The 15,463-nt window shown below is 48.1% G+C and overlaps 1 protein-coding gene across 3 annotated transcripts in view; it reads left to right on the forward strand.

Annotated features, from left to right (window-relative positions):
• WDR59 (WD repeat domain 59) overlaps positions 1–15,463 on the forward strand; it is a 49,217-nt gene that overhangs the window by 26,572 nt on the left and 7,182 nt on the right. For 2 of the 3 annotated variants that reach the window (XM_035118626.2, XM_035118627.2), the window contains 6 exons: positions 498–654; positions 1,858–1,927; positions 2,550–2,703; positions 12,686–12,822; positions 13,808–13,889; positions 14,238–14,350. In XM_035118626.2, the coding sequence (XP_034974517.2) occupies positions 498–654; positions 1,858–1,927; positions 2,550–2,703; positions 12,686–12,822; positions 13,808–13,889; positions 14,238–14,350 (713 nt within the window). The other variant, XR_009557761.1, reaches the window with a different exon arrangement.

Genomic DNA, 15,463 nt, shown 5'->3' on the forward strand with positions numbered 1-15,463 from the left:
GTTGCAGTTAAACAACAGGATAGTAATATATATATATAAGAAGACTCAACACCGGTTGAAAGTCTGTTTTGTCTAATTGGTTGTTTTCAATTCTGCCTGAGAAATCTACTGTCCTTAGGTAGAGTAGTAATGCTACTCCTGTGTTCCTTCACTTTAAACATGGCAAACTGGGAAAGGACCTGGCTGACCCTGCAGGCCTGCGCAGTAATGTAGGAAAGTGCCTGATCCCAGCTCATACTGTGTCCATCCATCCCCATGTTGCTTCCTGTGATTGGCAGCAGCCCTTTGGAGCTTCAGACAGAAAGAACTTTCTGGGATAGCTTTAACTGGGGTTGCCAGAGATAGAACCTGGGACTGCCTGCCTGCAACACATGCACTCTACCGTAGAGCTATGCCCCCTCCCTGGCATATTGGCATGTTGGTGTTTCAGTACGAAAGCCCAGTTGTCAAGATGATGGGTTCCATGCATGCAACTCTTAATCTGTTTTCTGTTTCAGAACCAGGAGGACAGCTCCTCCAGCAACCCCTATGCGCTCCCAAACTCCGTCACACCGCCCTTGCCAACATTCCCCAGGGTCTCGAATGCTTACGGCTCCTATCAGGATTCCAACATCCCATTTCCACGCACCTCTGGAGCCAGGTTTTGTGGGGCAGGTTGGTAGACTCTTAAGCATGTGAAGCTAGAGAAGGGCAGGGAAATGGTCAGGGCTCCCAGCTCGGATCTTATCAGAGCTTTCCACCAAGAGGAGAAGGGTGTGAGTGAGCGTGGCAAGGGTGTACACCACTGTGCCCTCACCCCCTTTCCCTTTGCCTGCACAGCAAGCTGTTGCTACAGTGCTGTCGCTGCAGCACCAGAAAACCTGCCCTCAAAATGAGGGAGCCAATTTACATGGTTTGCGGACAACCCTACAAACAAATTGACATGAGTGCATATTATTTGAGTGCATATTCTAGGTTTCTAGTTACAGGATTAGGTTCCCTTTCCTCCAGTTTATTTACTAATCTATTTATATAGCAAGGGAGCAAATTTCTATGTATTTTTTTTAAAGGAAAAGCTATTTGAGACAGAATAAGATTCATGATTTTGTCAGGGGTTAGGGAAGGCTTGGGTGCTACACTGGCCAAAGGAGCTGCATCCTACCAAACACCGATTTTAAGCCCTTAACAAATTTGCTGAGTAAAACATGCATGCTTATAAAACAGTTCTTTCTTGTAAAGAAAAGCAGAAAATGGGTAGAATTGCCTAATCTTTAGCAAAGTGGTAGCAGCTTAAGAAACTAACCCTGGACAAAGCCCAAATTAGAGCAATGGTATTCAGACTTCTGTGCTCAGGGAGCAAATTCCCCACCCATTTGTCAGCTATGGAATCTTTGCATGTGGACAAGAATTCTTGACAGCATTCTAGAGGACAGTGCAACCTCCCGCCCCCACTTTTGATTTCTGGGCAGTTGTGGGAGCATGATAATGCTTGGCTTGCTATGTGTCCCTAGGCTAAATACGAGCGATGCATTTGACATCTAGTATAGAAGTTGCAGGTTGGACAGATATGCCTTTATTTGAACTGTGTGATTAATTCTGTCTGCAAGATATGGGGGAAAGGAAAAGTGCAGCAAGGGGTCAAAGCCCTTGACCACTGCAGATCTTGGCTGGCCCTGTCAGATTCGATCTCGCCTTGACCTCAGGCTTTACAGTACTGCATTGTGTGCTTGGTCAGAATTGCAGAATAGACACAAGCCTGATTAAAGCTGCCTTCCTGTGGGAAGACACTTAAATAACCATCCTTTCTAACTATAGAAGTGGTACCAGCTTTTACTTTAGAGGCTGTGTTCTTCAGTGCAGGATCTCTCTTCTTCACAGGGTACTTGGTGTACTTCACACGACCCATGACGATGCACCGCACAGTCTCCCCTACAGAACCAACCCCCCGGTAAGTACGTGGGTAGCTGCAGGAAATGACTCAGCAGCAAGAGGTGTGCTCATGCCAATGCCCAGGCTCCTCTTCCTCTTCTCTGAATGAGGGAGGTGGAGTTTCAGTTTTGGCTATTGGAATGACCCATGACTCAGTAGAAACACATATGCTTTGCCTATAGAAGGTCCCAGGTTCATTCCTGGGGTTCTCGGGTACCAGGGCCAGGAAGAATTTGTGCCTGAGACTTTAGGAAAGCATTAGCGCCCAGAGTGGACTGTAGTGTGCTAGATAGAACAGGGGTCACCAACATGGTGCCCATAGGTACACATGCACCCTCGGAGGCCTTCCCAGGTTTCCATAGGGTCCCCTCCACTGCTGAGAATTTAGTCTTGAAAGAACCATCCTATTGTATAGAATAGGTTGTGTTGTGTGTGATGCTGCCATAATAGTTTCTCAGGTTTGCAAATGTGCCCACGGGCCCTAAACCTTTGGCAAGCTCTAGGATAGACCAATGGCCTGACTCAGTTTATGACCGTTTCCTATGCTTCTGCTGTGCCCTTTGCCTCAATCCCTGCTTCCTGTGATGCTGCATGGGACTGACGGTTAGCTCAGCTTTCAGGAATGTGTATCTTGTGTTCAGATCCCTGTCGGCCCTCTCAGCCTACCATAGTGGCCTCATCACTCCCATGAAGATCCGTACAGAGACCCCTGGCAACCTGCGCTTGTATGGTGGGAGCCCTACACGCAACGAAAAGGAGCAGGTCTCCATCAGTTCCTTCTACTATAAGGAGAGGGTAAGTGTATGGTCTGTGGAGCTTCCTCACTGCCTCATTTTCAGCCATTTATGCTTGTTGGAGATCATTGCCCTTAACAGCACTCTTGCAGGGTGGAGGGCAGGATTTGCCTGTCCTGTAACAGAAGCCCAAGGGGACACCTTGGATGAGCTGTGCTGCTGGCTCTCTTTGGGATGCTCTTGATTTTAGATGATGCTTCCTTCGCTAGCATTATGCCTTCACTTACTGGAAAAGACCAGCTATCTGCAATTAGGGACTTGTCCAGCTGCTAGGTTTTTTATGCATCTGAGTGGTCCTTGGGTGGACCATGCAAGAATTCTATAGGGGTGCCTGACAGCTCTGTGGATTGCTGTGTGCAAGCAATCTGGACTGACTGTGTGGCACAAGAGGGCAGGCTTTTTACACTTGGGTCACACTGGGGTCCATCAGGGAGCATGGAAATCTGCCAACCCCCTGGGTTGCAAAGGCTATGACATTGCCTCCTGCTCCCCGCTTACTTGAGAGCTGGGCTTGTTGACTGGCTCATGCTAAGCACCTCCACTTGCCAGAGATACTGGTTGGCTGTCCCAGGGCAGACTTACCACATCCAGTTCCTGTCCACTTTGGAAGAGCTTGAATGGCCCTTATTTAATGAAACCCCATAGGACACAGCTGTGACTACCTTCTTGGGAGAGCAGAGTTCCCCACGCCATCATATACGGTGGCCTAAAATGACGATTTTGAGAGTGAGCCAAAAAATACTTAGCTGTTGCACTTAGAATTGGGGCTTGGGGCTCTTTGAGCTGGTCACACTAGGCTCAACTTCCCCAGTGCTATCAGCAGCTAGCAGCTTCACAAAACCTGATGCAGCAGAAAGAGACCCTCTCCCCAGCATGGCATGTGCCACTTTGAGCCAGCCAGGTTCCCCGAAGGCTGAGTTTGCAGGGGTCTCAGTTTGGAAGGAGTCTTTTAGCTCTTGAAGCTGTATCTAGTCCTGCCTATTTTGGGGCCTTTTGGGGATTGAAATGCACAGGGACTGGGAAGCCCAACTGACAGGGTGGTTTTATAGTGTTGAAATAAAACAGAGTTGCACAGGGCTTTTCCCTGTGGCAAATTCTTGTGCTCTTGGGTCAGTAATTGAGTATTTAATCTGAATCATGAGAAGCATATTGTAGGGAAGCAGTGTGTGAAATGCCAGCACCCCAGAAGCTATCCATGCTGCCTGGATAGGTGGAGGGATTGGCACAGGCTGAGGGCTCTTCACACCCAGATGCTGAACATTTGCTGTGCACTGATGGGGGTCATCTGAGCTCCCTTTCTTAGCAGCTAATTATTTTCTCGTGTGGGTTAAATTAGCCACAGGAGAAAAGAGATAAGGAAAGGGAAACAACCACCTGAGTGTTGTAGCCAGCAGGACCTTCCTGCCTGTGTATTTGACTGCTCTGTGTCTCATAGGACGCAGAAGACTCAAGGCCTCTGACCTCAGTGTCACTGTCAGCAGCGCTAGTTGCATGAGACACTTCCTTTTCCGCAGTGAGAGAGGATCAGGGGTGGGGAACCTGTGCCCCTCCAACTGTGGTTGGACTTCTGCTCCCATCTCCCTTGACCATTAGCCATGCTGGCCTGGACTGATGGGAGAATTGGGAGTCCAGTAACATCTGGAGGGCCACAGGTTTGCCTATCCCTGGAATAGAGGATTGATATAAGGACCAGCTAGGATTCATATGACATCTTGGGGAAACTTGCTTCTGTTGTGCTTTTTTGTGGGAAGTGGTCATGAGTATGTTTCGTATGTAGAGGGCCACAAGTTCAGCCCCTGCAATGGCAGATTGCAGGCTTTTGTCTGCAACTTGGGAGAGGTGCTGGGTCTCAGAGTAGATAGCACTGTGTCACTCCTCTAGAGGGCCGACTTTTCCATCTTTCCTGGGCTGAATCAGAATATGGAGGCCCTTGGCTGCCCTGGAATGGCACATCTCTGACTGGTCCACAGCTGGCCTCTGCCCTTGGTGCTGCACGGGGTCCCTTGGCTCATGAGTTTCTCAGCTCTGTGTTCTTTTCTTCCTCTTCTTCTCTCAACGGCTCACCTTCTTCCCTCCTTCCCATCCTGGGCATAACATTCTCATGCACAGATGTCGCCTTGCTCTGCCAGACGGCGTTGGTCCATACAAGCAATTAACGACTTCCCGGTACTGTTTGCTGTGTTACTCCTGCCCTTGACTGTCTGCTCCCCATGGGCCCAAGAATAACCTGCCACCTGCCTGGCTTTGCGTAACCCAGACTGTAGCTGGGGAGACAACTGACTTGGGTGGGTGGAGGAATCAGGGAGCAGTGGGGGGGGGGCATCCTGTGCTTATGTGAGGTGGTACTTCAGAGTTGGTTGTGTTTTCTAGGACAACCAGGATGATTATATATCTTTAATGCTTGGTGCTAATTGGAGCAAGATAATACTCTGCCTTGGTCAGACCCCACCTGGAGTCCCGTAACCAATTCTGGCCACCACAGTTTAAGAAGGATATTGACAAGTTGGAGTTTGTGTAGAGGAGGATGAGCAAGTTGATAAAGGGCCTGGAAACCAGGCCTTATGAGGAGTGGTTGAGGGAGTTATGGATATTTAGCCTGAAGAAGAGAAGATTGAGAGGTGATATTATAGCCATCTTCAAATATCTGAAGGGCTGTCAGATGGAGAATGGAGTAAGCTTGTTTTCTGCTGCTTCAGACCTGAACCAGTGGATTCAAATTTCAAGAAAGTAGATTCTGTCTCAACATAAAGAAGAACTTTCTGAGAGTAAGAGCTATTTGACAGTGGAATGGATTACCTCAGAAGGTCGTGAACTGTCCTTCATTGGAAGTTTTTTAACAAATGGATGGCCATCTCTCAGGGATCCTATCTCAACGGATAGGAAGTGCCTACAGAGGGTGGTGAATACAGCACAAGTTATTATTGCCAGTCCCATGAATCTGCTGGATAACATCGCGGAAGACTGTTGCCTCAGGAGAGTGAGGAAAATTCTTAGGGATGATTCATACCCTGGCTGGCACTTTTTTGATCTCCTGCCCTCGGGCAGAAGATAAAGAACAGGCATTCCCAAACTTCGGCCCTCCAGATGTTTTGGACTACAATTCCCATCTTCCCTGACCACTGGTCCTGTTAGCTAGGGATCATGGGAGTTGTAGGCCAAAACATCTGGAGGGCCGCAGTTTGGGGATGCCTGATATAGAAGCATGATTAGTCGCACCAACAGGGTAAAGAACAGCTTCCATCCGTGGGCTCTTAGGCTGCTGAATGAAAAGATAACAACAGGGCAACTGACTTTCGGGTTTGGTGGGTGTGAGTATTTTAATGTTTGCTGGAAGCCGCCCAGAGTGGCAGGGGAAGCCCAGCCAGATGGGTGGGGTATAAATAAATTATTATTATTATTATTATTATTATTATTATTATTATTAACGAGGGGAATTAAGACTAAGAGAGCTGAGTGGGGGTGCTCGTGTAATCTCACTGTATACAAGTTGTACAAGTGACAATAAAGTATTTCAATTTCAATTCAATTCTTTAGTTGTGATTCCTGCATTGGATGGAGTAGCCGATGAATAGGCTCTCTGACAGGGATGATGGGTGGGGAGCTTCCTTTTTCCTATGCAGTATGTGGTCTAGGCTGTAAAACAAGCTTCTTAAGAATATTGGCCTGGCAAGTCCAGAGCTGAGCTAATGGGGTGTTTAATAGGCCAAGCAATGAACTGGAGCAATCCCCTGGTTCAGATCTTGTTTGTGCCATGAACTCACTAGGAAAGCCTTAGGCGAGAGCGTGGCCGGCCTCTGGTCCACAAGACAAGGATAAAAACAGTACTGACCTACCTTTCGGGGTGGTTCCAAAATTATCATATGCTTGCATACGTGAAGCCCTTTGAACCCGTGACAGCAGTAATAGGAATGCCAGTTGTTCTGCTCACTCTTCATTGCTTTGATAATAGGTTTGTGAAAGATGCATGGGAAATGCCATGTGCAATCCGGAAGCGTGCAATCCGGAAGCGTGCAATCCATGTGGAATGCAATCCATGCGGCTGTTCAGATCTTTGGTCCTCTGAGGATGGGGCTTGGGTGCCCTCTAGATCCTTGCCCCTCCTTGGGATAGCAAATTCTGCAAAATAGGTGAGCTTCCCTAATTTACATAATTTCTACAGAGCATTTCATTCAGCTTGCCTGTGCCTGAAAAATGCTTTCCCTCTGTGTAACCATGGTTGGGGTGAAGAGCTGTAGGGTAAGTAAGTCTGAGGAGGGGGTGTTCTTTCCTGAACCCCCACCCCACTATGAAGTCCTTCATCCAAGCCACCATTGCCATCACGTGTGAGGAATGGGTCTTCCTTTGGGAAAGAAAGCAACTAAGCCTCTTGCAGTAGTATCAGTGCTGGAAGAAGTGGAACAATGTAATGCTGGAGCTGTGACATTGAAGAAGGAGATGGAATTGAGGACTCTTGTGTACAATTTGGAATCATCTGAGAGGGGAAAGTGACAATGCCTCCTGCAATACTTTCGAAAAAGGATGGAAATACAGGAAGTGGGGAAATCAAGTTTTTCTAAATGACAAAGATGGAAGCCCATGGCCACAGGAAATGGAATTGGAAGATACATCTTTTGGGGCTGTGAATTAATGTCTACATAATTTGTTGGAAATTCCTGATAATACACACAAGTGTAGCATAAGGCTGAGTCAGCAATTAGACGCGCCAGTAGGCCCATCAAGTCAAAGCAAGTATTTTGCCTTCCCAAGTCTCTGCTGCTAGTGCCATCCTTACCAGTACTTTAAGCAAGGTGGCAGCAGCCGAGTTGCAACCAACATTGGGGGGGTGACATCCTGCCAGGCCTCCTCTGGCCTCTCAAGATTGGGGGGGAGGGGTTGAGTTCCATCCCAGCAGACATTGGGGGGGGGAGCTGTAGAGGCCTCAGCCCCATAGAGTTGGCTAGCCTGGGCAGCAAGGACATTGAGGGACATAATTTTTAATCATTTATGAATATTGTCTTATTATATAAACACAGTGAAAAAACTAATGAGGAATAAAGAATAAGGACTGAATGTCTTTTTAAAGTCTGGAGGTAAAGTTGTGAGGTTGGACTGGAGGGAGATTAAGTCTTGCTTATAGTAACTGGCCAAACTTTGGAATTCTTTCGAATTCCAAATTTTGGAATTCTTGGATGGGAAGGAAAATGAATGAACCTGCGGTGCCTAGGTTTAATATCAGGAAAACAGCTAGCAGAGGAAGGAATAACTGGACATTACACTGGATTGAACACTGGATTATTATGAGGAATTTTTGTTGACACAACTGAAAGATGGATAGTTGGAAGTCACTTTTACACACACTCACTCACTCTGTTATTATTATCTCTCTTGTCAGCTTCTTTCTTTCTTCTTTCTTGTTTTGTTTCTGTTTTTATCGTATGCTGAAAAGTCTTAATAAAATTATATTTTTTAAAAAGGAATGGATCCCCCTACTAGTCTCTCCTTCCACATCAGGCTTTGGTGGTGGTAGCAGAGAGCTGGCAGGAGGAGAGTCTTTTCTTGCCCAGGGCCAGTTCTGCTGAGACTGTCTTGTGCTCTGGCTGATGGTGGTAGAGATAAGCACCTGCAGGCGCAACCTTTTGATATCAGCCCCGGGGTGGGGGGGCGTTAAGGGAAGTAGTGTGGTATCCCACCCCCTTCCCCAATCACACATTGCATGCATCCAGAGCACATTCATAGTACAAGGTTAGCATGATTCAATATCTTCATCTGCATCAGTGATGGGGAGCCTTTGGCCCTCTAGATGTTGTTGCACTCCAGTTCCCATCAGCCCCAGCCAGCATGGTCAGTGGTTGGGAATGGTGGAAATTGTAGTTCAGCAACTTAGGTCCATAGATTCCCTGGCCCTGACCTATGTGTCTGAAACTTGAGATGCAGCCTGAGATACCTGATGTGGTATTGTCTTTTTCACCACTTAATTATTGCTGAATGTGTGTACTAGGTAGCTCCAGGTTCCAGCTCTGCCATGGAGCAAAATGTGCACCAGGTGCAGGGGCGTAGCCAGGATGAAAATTAGGGGGGGCAACGGGCAGGGCCAAGGGGAGGGGGAGGGGCCACAGTGGGGCAAGGAAAGCTCCCTTCTCCCTGGCTGGCTGTGGGGCGGGTGGAGGGAAAGCCCCAGAGCCGCGCAAAGCGGTTGCCTGGCTTTCTCTCCGCCCGCCCCACAGCCAGCCAGGGAAAAGTGAGACGGCACCGGGTGGGCAGCGGGGCAGGCTGGCCAGCGGCCCTGCTTCTAGGGGGGGGCAACTGCCCCCTGCCTACGGCCATGACCAGGTGGCAATTTGTGCACCTTATTTTTAAGAAGTGATGAGAACTCCTAATCAGTGATGCTGCTAAGGTATTTGCATGGCAGTGGTGGAGTCATGAAGCTCCATTGCATTGTGCTGAGGGAGAAGAAAACAAAAAAAATTTGTGCGCACACACAGCTTCTAAGCAGCAGATCAGGGCAAATGGTATCTGTATTCCTAGCAGCCAAAATGCATAACCAACCAGCCATCCTGATTGATGGCTGTGTCTCGTGTCTCTTGTTTGCTGACTGTAGGTGATCAGGGCTTGGCTTTGGATACTGGAACGGAGAAAGCAGAGTATTGTGGGACCTCAGTCGCTTAACTGACTCTGCCCTCCCTTCGCAGACCAGTTTGATTTAGGGGTGAGCTAACATTATTTGACATAACATGGGTGCAGTGCAGATTCTTAGTGAAAAGTTTCTTTTGAATTCCTGCCACCTTGACATATCAGCTGAGGCTTCATCCATCTAATATGCTGCTAAAGGGAAGTGTACACAAGTCACCAGAGGGTGGAAGGATTTCATAGCCCCACCCCCTGCTGATTGTGCAAATATCCCAGTGGTTGCTACAAAGTGGTCGGTGGCTTATTCTTGGGCTTGCTTCATGTCTATATATCCATAACCAGTTGCCATGGCCCCTCTCTCCCTTCCCATGTGCTGGTGCAGACCATCAACTAGTTGTGAGCTCGTTGAGTGCAGTTGCCGCTTCCTTCCCCATCCTATGACATCCCTCTTCCTGATGCTTAAAAGTTGAGGAGGTTGCTTGGCCTGTTCATTCCCTCTGTGGCTCTTTTGTTCTGTCAAGTCACTGAGTGTGTATCTGGGCCAAGCCTTGGCCAAGCCCCAGTGCCCTCCAGGTGTTTTGAACTGCAATTCCCATCAGTATGTGTTGGTCAGGGCTGAAGGAAGTTGCAGTCCAAAACACCTGGAGGGCTTGGCAAATGCTGATCTGGATTCCATTTGATTGCATTGCAGTTCATAATGAAATTGTCCTTTTTATGTACACGACTTAAGAAACTTGTACGTAGGTGTAAGCAGCCTGTCTTTAGGCCTCAGGGCAGCTGGCCACAGCATAGTAGCCTCCAAGCAATGTTGAAAATGGTGTGTGGGATTATGAAGATGAATCCTTCATAATATGATCTGTAATCAGCATACCTGGAACAGCAACAAAGCCTTCTTAGCTGTTGAATGTTTGAACCATCACAAAATCAGGAAGGACCATGTTATGGTAGGATCTCAAAGGATCTCCTGGTTTTGGTGCAAGGTAGCCTAGCTGACCCCAATCTAATCCTCCTTACATTTTGAGAAATTGAGTCCAGCAGTAGCTTGAAGGGGATGATTTTGAGTGGGAAAGTGGTACAGGGAAATCCCCTCCCCTTCCCCCCCCCCCCCGGTGGTGATGATCCAGACCAGGACACTTGCAGCTGTTGTAGTTAGTCATTAGCATGTTGTTCAAGAAAGTTCTGAAACTCACATCTAGTTTGACCCTCATATTAAGCATACATTTTTCCTATCCCTTATGTCTGTGGAGAAATCGTGCCCTGTGGAATCTCTGACACCCAAGTACAAGAGAAGGGGACAGGCAGACTTCAGAATAAAATGACTGAAAACAACCAGTCTTTATGTGTGAAATTTGCCTAGTTTGGAATAAGTTGCAGAGAACCCTGCTTTTCTTTCTCTCTAGCGTAGAGTACACACAGGCCTTTGTGTTTGCCTCTGCCTGAGCAAAGTGGCCTGGGGGACTCCCTGTTCAGCATGATCTCCAAGTCTCTCATTCCCAGTTTGTGCTAATCCTCAATTTTTGTCTCCAAAGTGTATGTGTGGAATTGCAGGCTGTATAGTCTGCATGAGAAAGGACTTCTTGTGGGTGATTAAAAATCTCTCCTTGCTCCCCACGAGGCCCCAGTATGACTTTGCATGACTTTCCCCCTCTGAGATCATAGAGCCCCCTGGACCTCTGGCTGCTCAGGGTGGGAAGCTTTCTTTGCAGATGTGTTGCTGTGCCAGTGCAGAGTTTGTCTCTTGAGTGTTCACTTTCTCAGGGTCATGGTCTCTTCTTCAGGCTTCAAATCCCAGATGTTCTTCTAACTCACTTCTGATCAGATATTGAGTGCTTTTTAAATAGCTGGCGAGAGGTGCATGAACCATAACTGGCTTTGTGCATTACTCTGTGCACCTACCCACCTCCCTTCCTACACATTTCCCCCATTATTTTCTGCTCTGACAAACAGCCTTGAATGTTAATGGTTCGTGCAAATAGGGGAACTTCAAGGGAATTGCACTTTTGTGTATTTGCACGTATTATTGCAACTGCAACAGGGACTTGCACAGGAGGAGGGGTGGGAGGCAGGAATTCCCTCTGTTAGGTAGAGGTCTTGTGTTGTTTTATTCTGCGAGAGATGCACCAGGTCCCCACCTTGGATGTTAATGGCTTGATCACATGGAGTAAGCACAGCTTGGTCAGTCTTGCCTGGGCCTTTTCAGCCAAAGTCCCCCTGAGAATGATCTTGAATTGGGAATGGGATCCATGCATACCCCTATAAGGCATTTATTGATAACATCTTGCAGATTAGTTACCAGCTGCTCTAGCACCATTGACGCATATAAACTGGTGTACACGAGACTCGGAGACCCAGAGAAGCCTCCAGCTCTTGTGGATGCAGTGAAAGCCCAATGACCTGCATGGCTGCTGGCACCTCATGGCTTCCATCTTTCCCGACTCTGCATGTGTCTCCCTTCCCCTTCACCCAGTGGGCAGCTAGAAGCAAATCTAAGAACTAAATGGGAAAACATGGCCAAAGGAATGAGTGAAATCATGGGCTTGGGCCAGTCTTCGCGTCTGTAAGCACAGGGCACGGCTAGTTTGCTTGCAGCCCATGCTCTTGTTTTGAAAGTGGACGTTGCCTGTCCTCCTGGTACAGCGTTTCCTGCTGTGTGGCCTCTGCCAAGCTCATTCCCTCTCGCTGATTTGGACTCCAGCTCTCACAGCTGTGTTGGGAGCTGTATTTCTGGAGGGCACCAGATTGGCAAAGGCTGCTTTCATGCCAGGCTGGCCATGCACCAGTACACTCTGTGTGCTCGTGTGGCCACAACCACTTGGATACTAGGAAGGTCTCCCTTTTCAAATCTTTCTTGCTTCAGTCTCCATATGCCACATGGAACATACCTTCTACAGTCAGATTGGTGGCTGGGATTATGCCTTTTCCACCAAGGTTATGCAAGGATTAGCTTACTTCCGTGGTAGAGCATCTGCTTTGCCTGCAAAAGTTCCCAGATTCAATCCCTAGCATCTCCTGGTAGGGCTGGAGGAGTTCTCTATCTGAAACCCAGGAGAGCTTCTGCCTGGTCACATTAGCCAGATCAATGGAATTCCTGCCTCTGCATAAGGCAGCTTCCTATGATCCTGCTTTAGCTGCCTCTTCCCTAGGCTTTGCCCACTGAACCAGACAGACCTTCCTTCCTTCTGTTCTTGCTGCTGTCTTGACTGCCTTTTATAGAGTCTCCCTGTGTATTAGCTGCTCCTGTTTGCTTGGTTGGTCCTAAGGCAGAGCTTCCAGGGCCGCGGGCTGAATGTTCTCCTCCCAAAGCTTCCCTGCTTGCCCTCAGTCTGCAGTCTCTCTCACTCATCACTGCCTCTAAAATGCTGCTCTGTCTACTGCAGAAATCCAGGAGATGGAAGAGCAGCAAGCGAGAGGGGACGGATGCTGCCAACCGGCCCATCAAAGCTGCCGGGAAAGTGATCATTCAGGATGTCTCTTGTCTACTTCCTGTCCACAAATTGCTAGGGGAGATGTACATGTGAGTACCTTGACCACATGTGCAAAAAACTCTGTGGCAATTCAGTCTTGGGTACTGTTCTGGGGGGCAGGTTAAGAACTCAGCCCATGATCCTTGTTTTGTATTCTGCACTTTCTGTTGCAGGCCTTTACCCTATCAGAACAGAAGGTCTGTCCCTGGGCTGCCTACAATCCTAAATGCCTTCCTCCACCCCCACCCCCACCTTTTGAGGGCATGCAAATAGCCACTTGCCTGGTTGTCTGTGGTGAGCTAGGTTCCCCCCAGCTGACCAGGCAAATCCACATTCTCTTTTTTAGCCTTAAAGATCTCCTGGCTGTGATTCAGGCTTCTCTTCCTGGAAGGGGGAAAGATGGAACCCTGAACCCACTTCCAGAGCTCAGTCTTTCATTCAAGGAATGTTGTGTTCTGGAGACTGGAATTCACTCCTTCCAGCCTAGATCTTAGAGCCTAGTGACTGCTTTGCGCACTGCTGTTTCCAAGCTACAGAATGGCAACAGAGAGCTGAGGTGCCTTGAGTGCTATGTCTCCACCTGTCCTGGCAGAAAAAGAAGGGAGATTCAGTAACTAGCCACTGCCCAAGTGGTCTGCCAACAGTCATCACTCCCAGTCTCAACAGAAGAGGAAGGGAAGCTGCAGAGCTGGCCTCAAGTGTTTTTGTCTGGTTGGAATCTGTCTTTGAATTGTTAAAATGCCTCTTGCTTGTTGGGTGGTGGTGGTGGGCTTCAGAAGCTTCTGTCTTTTGCATGGTTGGAATATAGACTACAGCACACAGGTAAAAGCTCCACCCATCGCTCTTCCCATCTTTGTCTCTGGCCTTACCCACCAGCAGCCTTCAATTCCAGTAAGATTGCCTGTGAGGGAATTCAATTCTCTGGCTGAAAAGGGTTCCCCACTCCTGCTTTACATGAAATATGGAGAATCAGGCCAAGCCTTTGAGAATGATGCCCCCCCCCCTTGTGCATCACCTGCTGTTCTTGTCCTTCAGACTGAACGTGACTGACATCCAGGAGACCTGTCAGAAGAACGCTGCCTCTGCTCTGACTGTGGGACGCAAGGATCTCTTGCAGGTACTCTTACTAGCCCAGCAAGGCATCTCCCATCACTTTGCAATACTGTCTGGGGAGCATCTTGACTTCAGGAGCAGCAGAGAGTGGGCCCAAGGGCCGAGCCCCTCCAGCCTTTCCAGCCTGAGCTTTTTACTCTCTTCTTTGTTGCTCAGCTACTCCCCCATCCCTGTTCTAGTGACCCCCTCTCTTCTATAGGTGGAATTACACCATCCATGCAACATGGGGCTATGGCTTTCAGCAGGAACTGGGAGGTTCTTTGTTCCCTACAGTGTTACTGCTTACTTTGTGGGCTGCACAGCATGGGCATCTATGTGTGTGTGTGCCCATCATCTGCTTCTTCTCTTCCAGGTCTGGTCACTGGCCACAGTAGCAACTGATCTCTGCCTTGGCCCAAACTCCGACCCAGACTTGGAGACCCCCTGGGCCCAGCATCCGTTCGGCCGCCAGCTCCTGGATTCTCTGTAAGCAGCTGGAATAGGAATCGGGAGGGTGGGGGGAGAAGCGAGGACCTGAAGGCTTAAACAAAACAGTGCCCTTTGTTTTCTTTCTATTTTTTTCTGGATGCCTCTTGGGTGTTGAGTGGTTGGTCACCTATAACTGTGTCAACAGTTTCTGCACTCCCACGGTTTGGGGAATCATTGAGGTCATCAGGAATCTGCTTTGGCTACTGCTCCCTCAGCCCTAGCTAACATGTGCTGTTGGCAGCCAGTCCCATAAGTATTCTGTTGTGGTGTAAATAAATCCTATCATTGGTCTGCCCTGAATATTTTTCCAGTTGGTTTCATTGGATGTCTCTCGGTTCTCCTATTATTACAGAGGGAGGGAGAGAGAGTTATTTTGCTATGCCATGCAACACTTCATTATCCTCTGTCATAGCTGGGTGCGGATTCTGTGGTCTGCCAGATGCAGGGAGACTCCAGTTCCCATCACCCATGATCATTGGCCATGCTGGCTGGGGCTGATGGGAGTTGTAGTCCAACAACTTCGGGAGGGCCACAGGTTCACAAGTCCTTCATCTGTGGTGTCCCTTGTCAGTCATATTTTGTTCTCAATTAAAAGTACCCACTCACAAAAAATTGTTTAGCTTTTTGTTATTGCTGAAGCACCGGTGTGTTCATTTTCAAATTGTAGATCATCCAGGATCTCATTGGATGGTGCTTATGTTCCCCAAGGCTACCCAGCCCATCCTTTGCAAATATGAAGACTTATAAAACCATAGAGACTTGAGGGGAAAAACGTGTCTCTCTGTCAGGCAGTGTTTGTGGGGGGCTTTGTCTTTGTTTTAGTCCAAGCTTTGTATACTTTGCAAAGTGAATCTGAAACCAGGCACAAAAATTCAGCATCCTGTTCTCTCACCTTTTCCTTTGCAAATGAAAGCAAAAACAAGTGCAGACCCCCTTTTTTTTGCTATGAAGAAAATCCCAAGAAACATTGGGAAGTATGAAGAATGTGAAATCCCCAACCTGCTGGTGGTAATGCTAAGCAGGAATTCTGCTTTGGAGCATTTCTTTGCCTCCTCTTTGGTTTTGTTGAGAGATATTTTCCTCTAAGATGTTGGGTTGCCAAATTTGAAT

The sequence above is a fragment of the Zootoca vivipara genome, chromosome 6 (assembly GCF_963506605.1).
Source record: "Zootoca vivipara chromosome 6, rZooViv1.1, whole genome shotgun sequence".
NCBI lineage: Eukaryota > Metazoa > Chordata > Lepidosauria > Squamata > Lacertidae > Zootoca > Zootoca vivipara.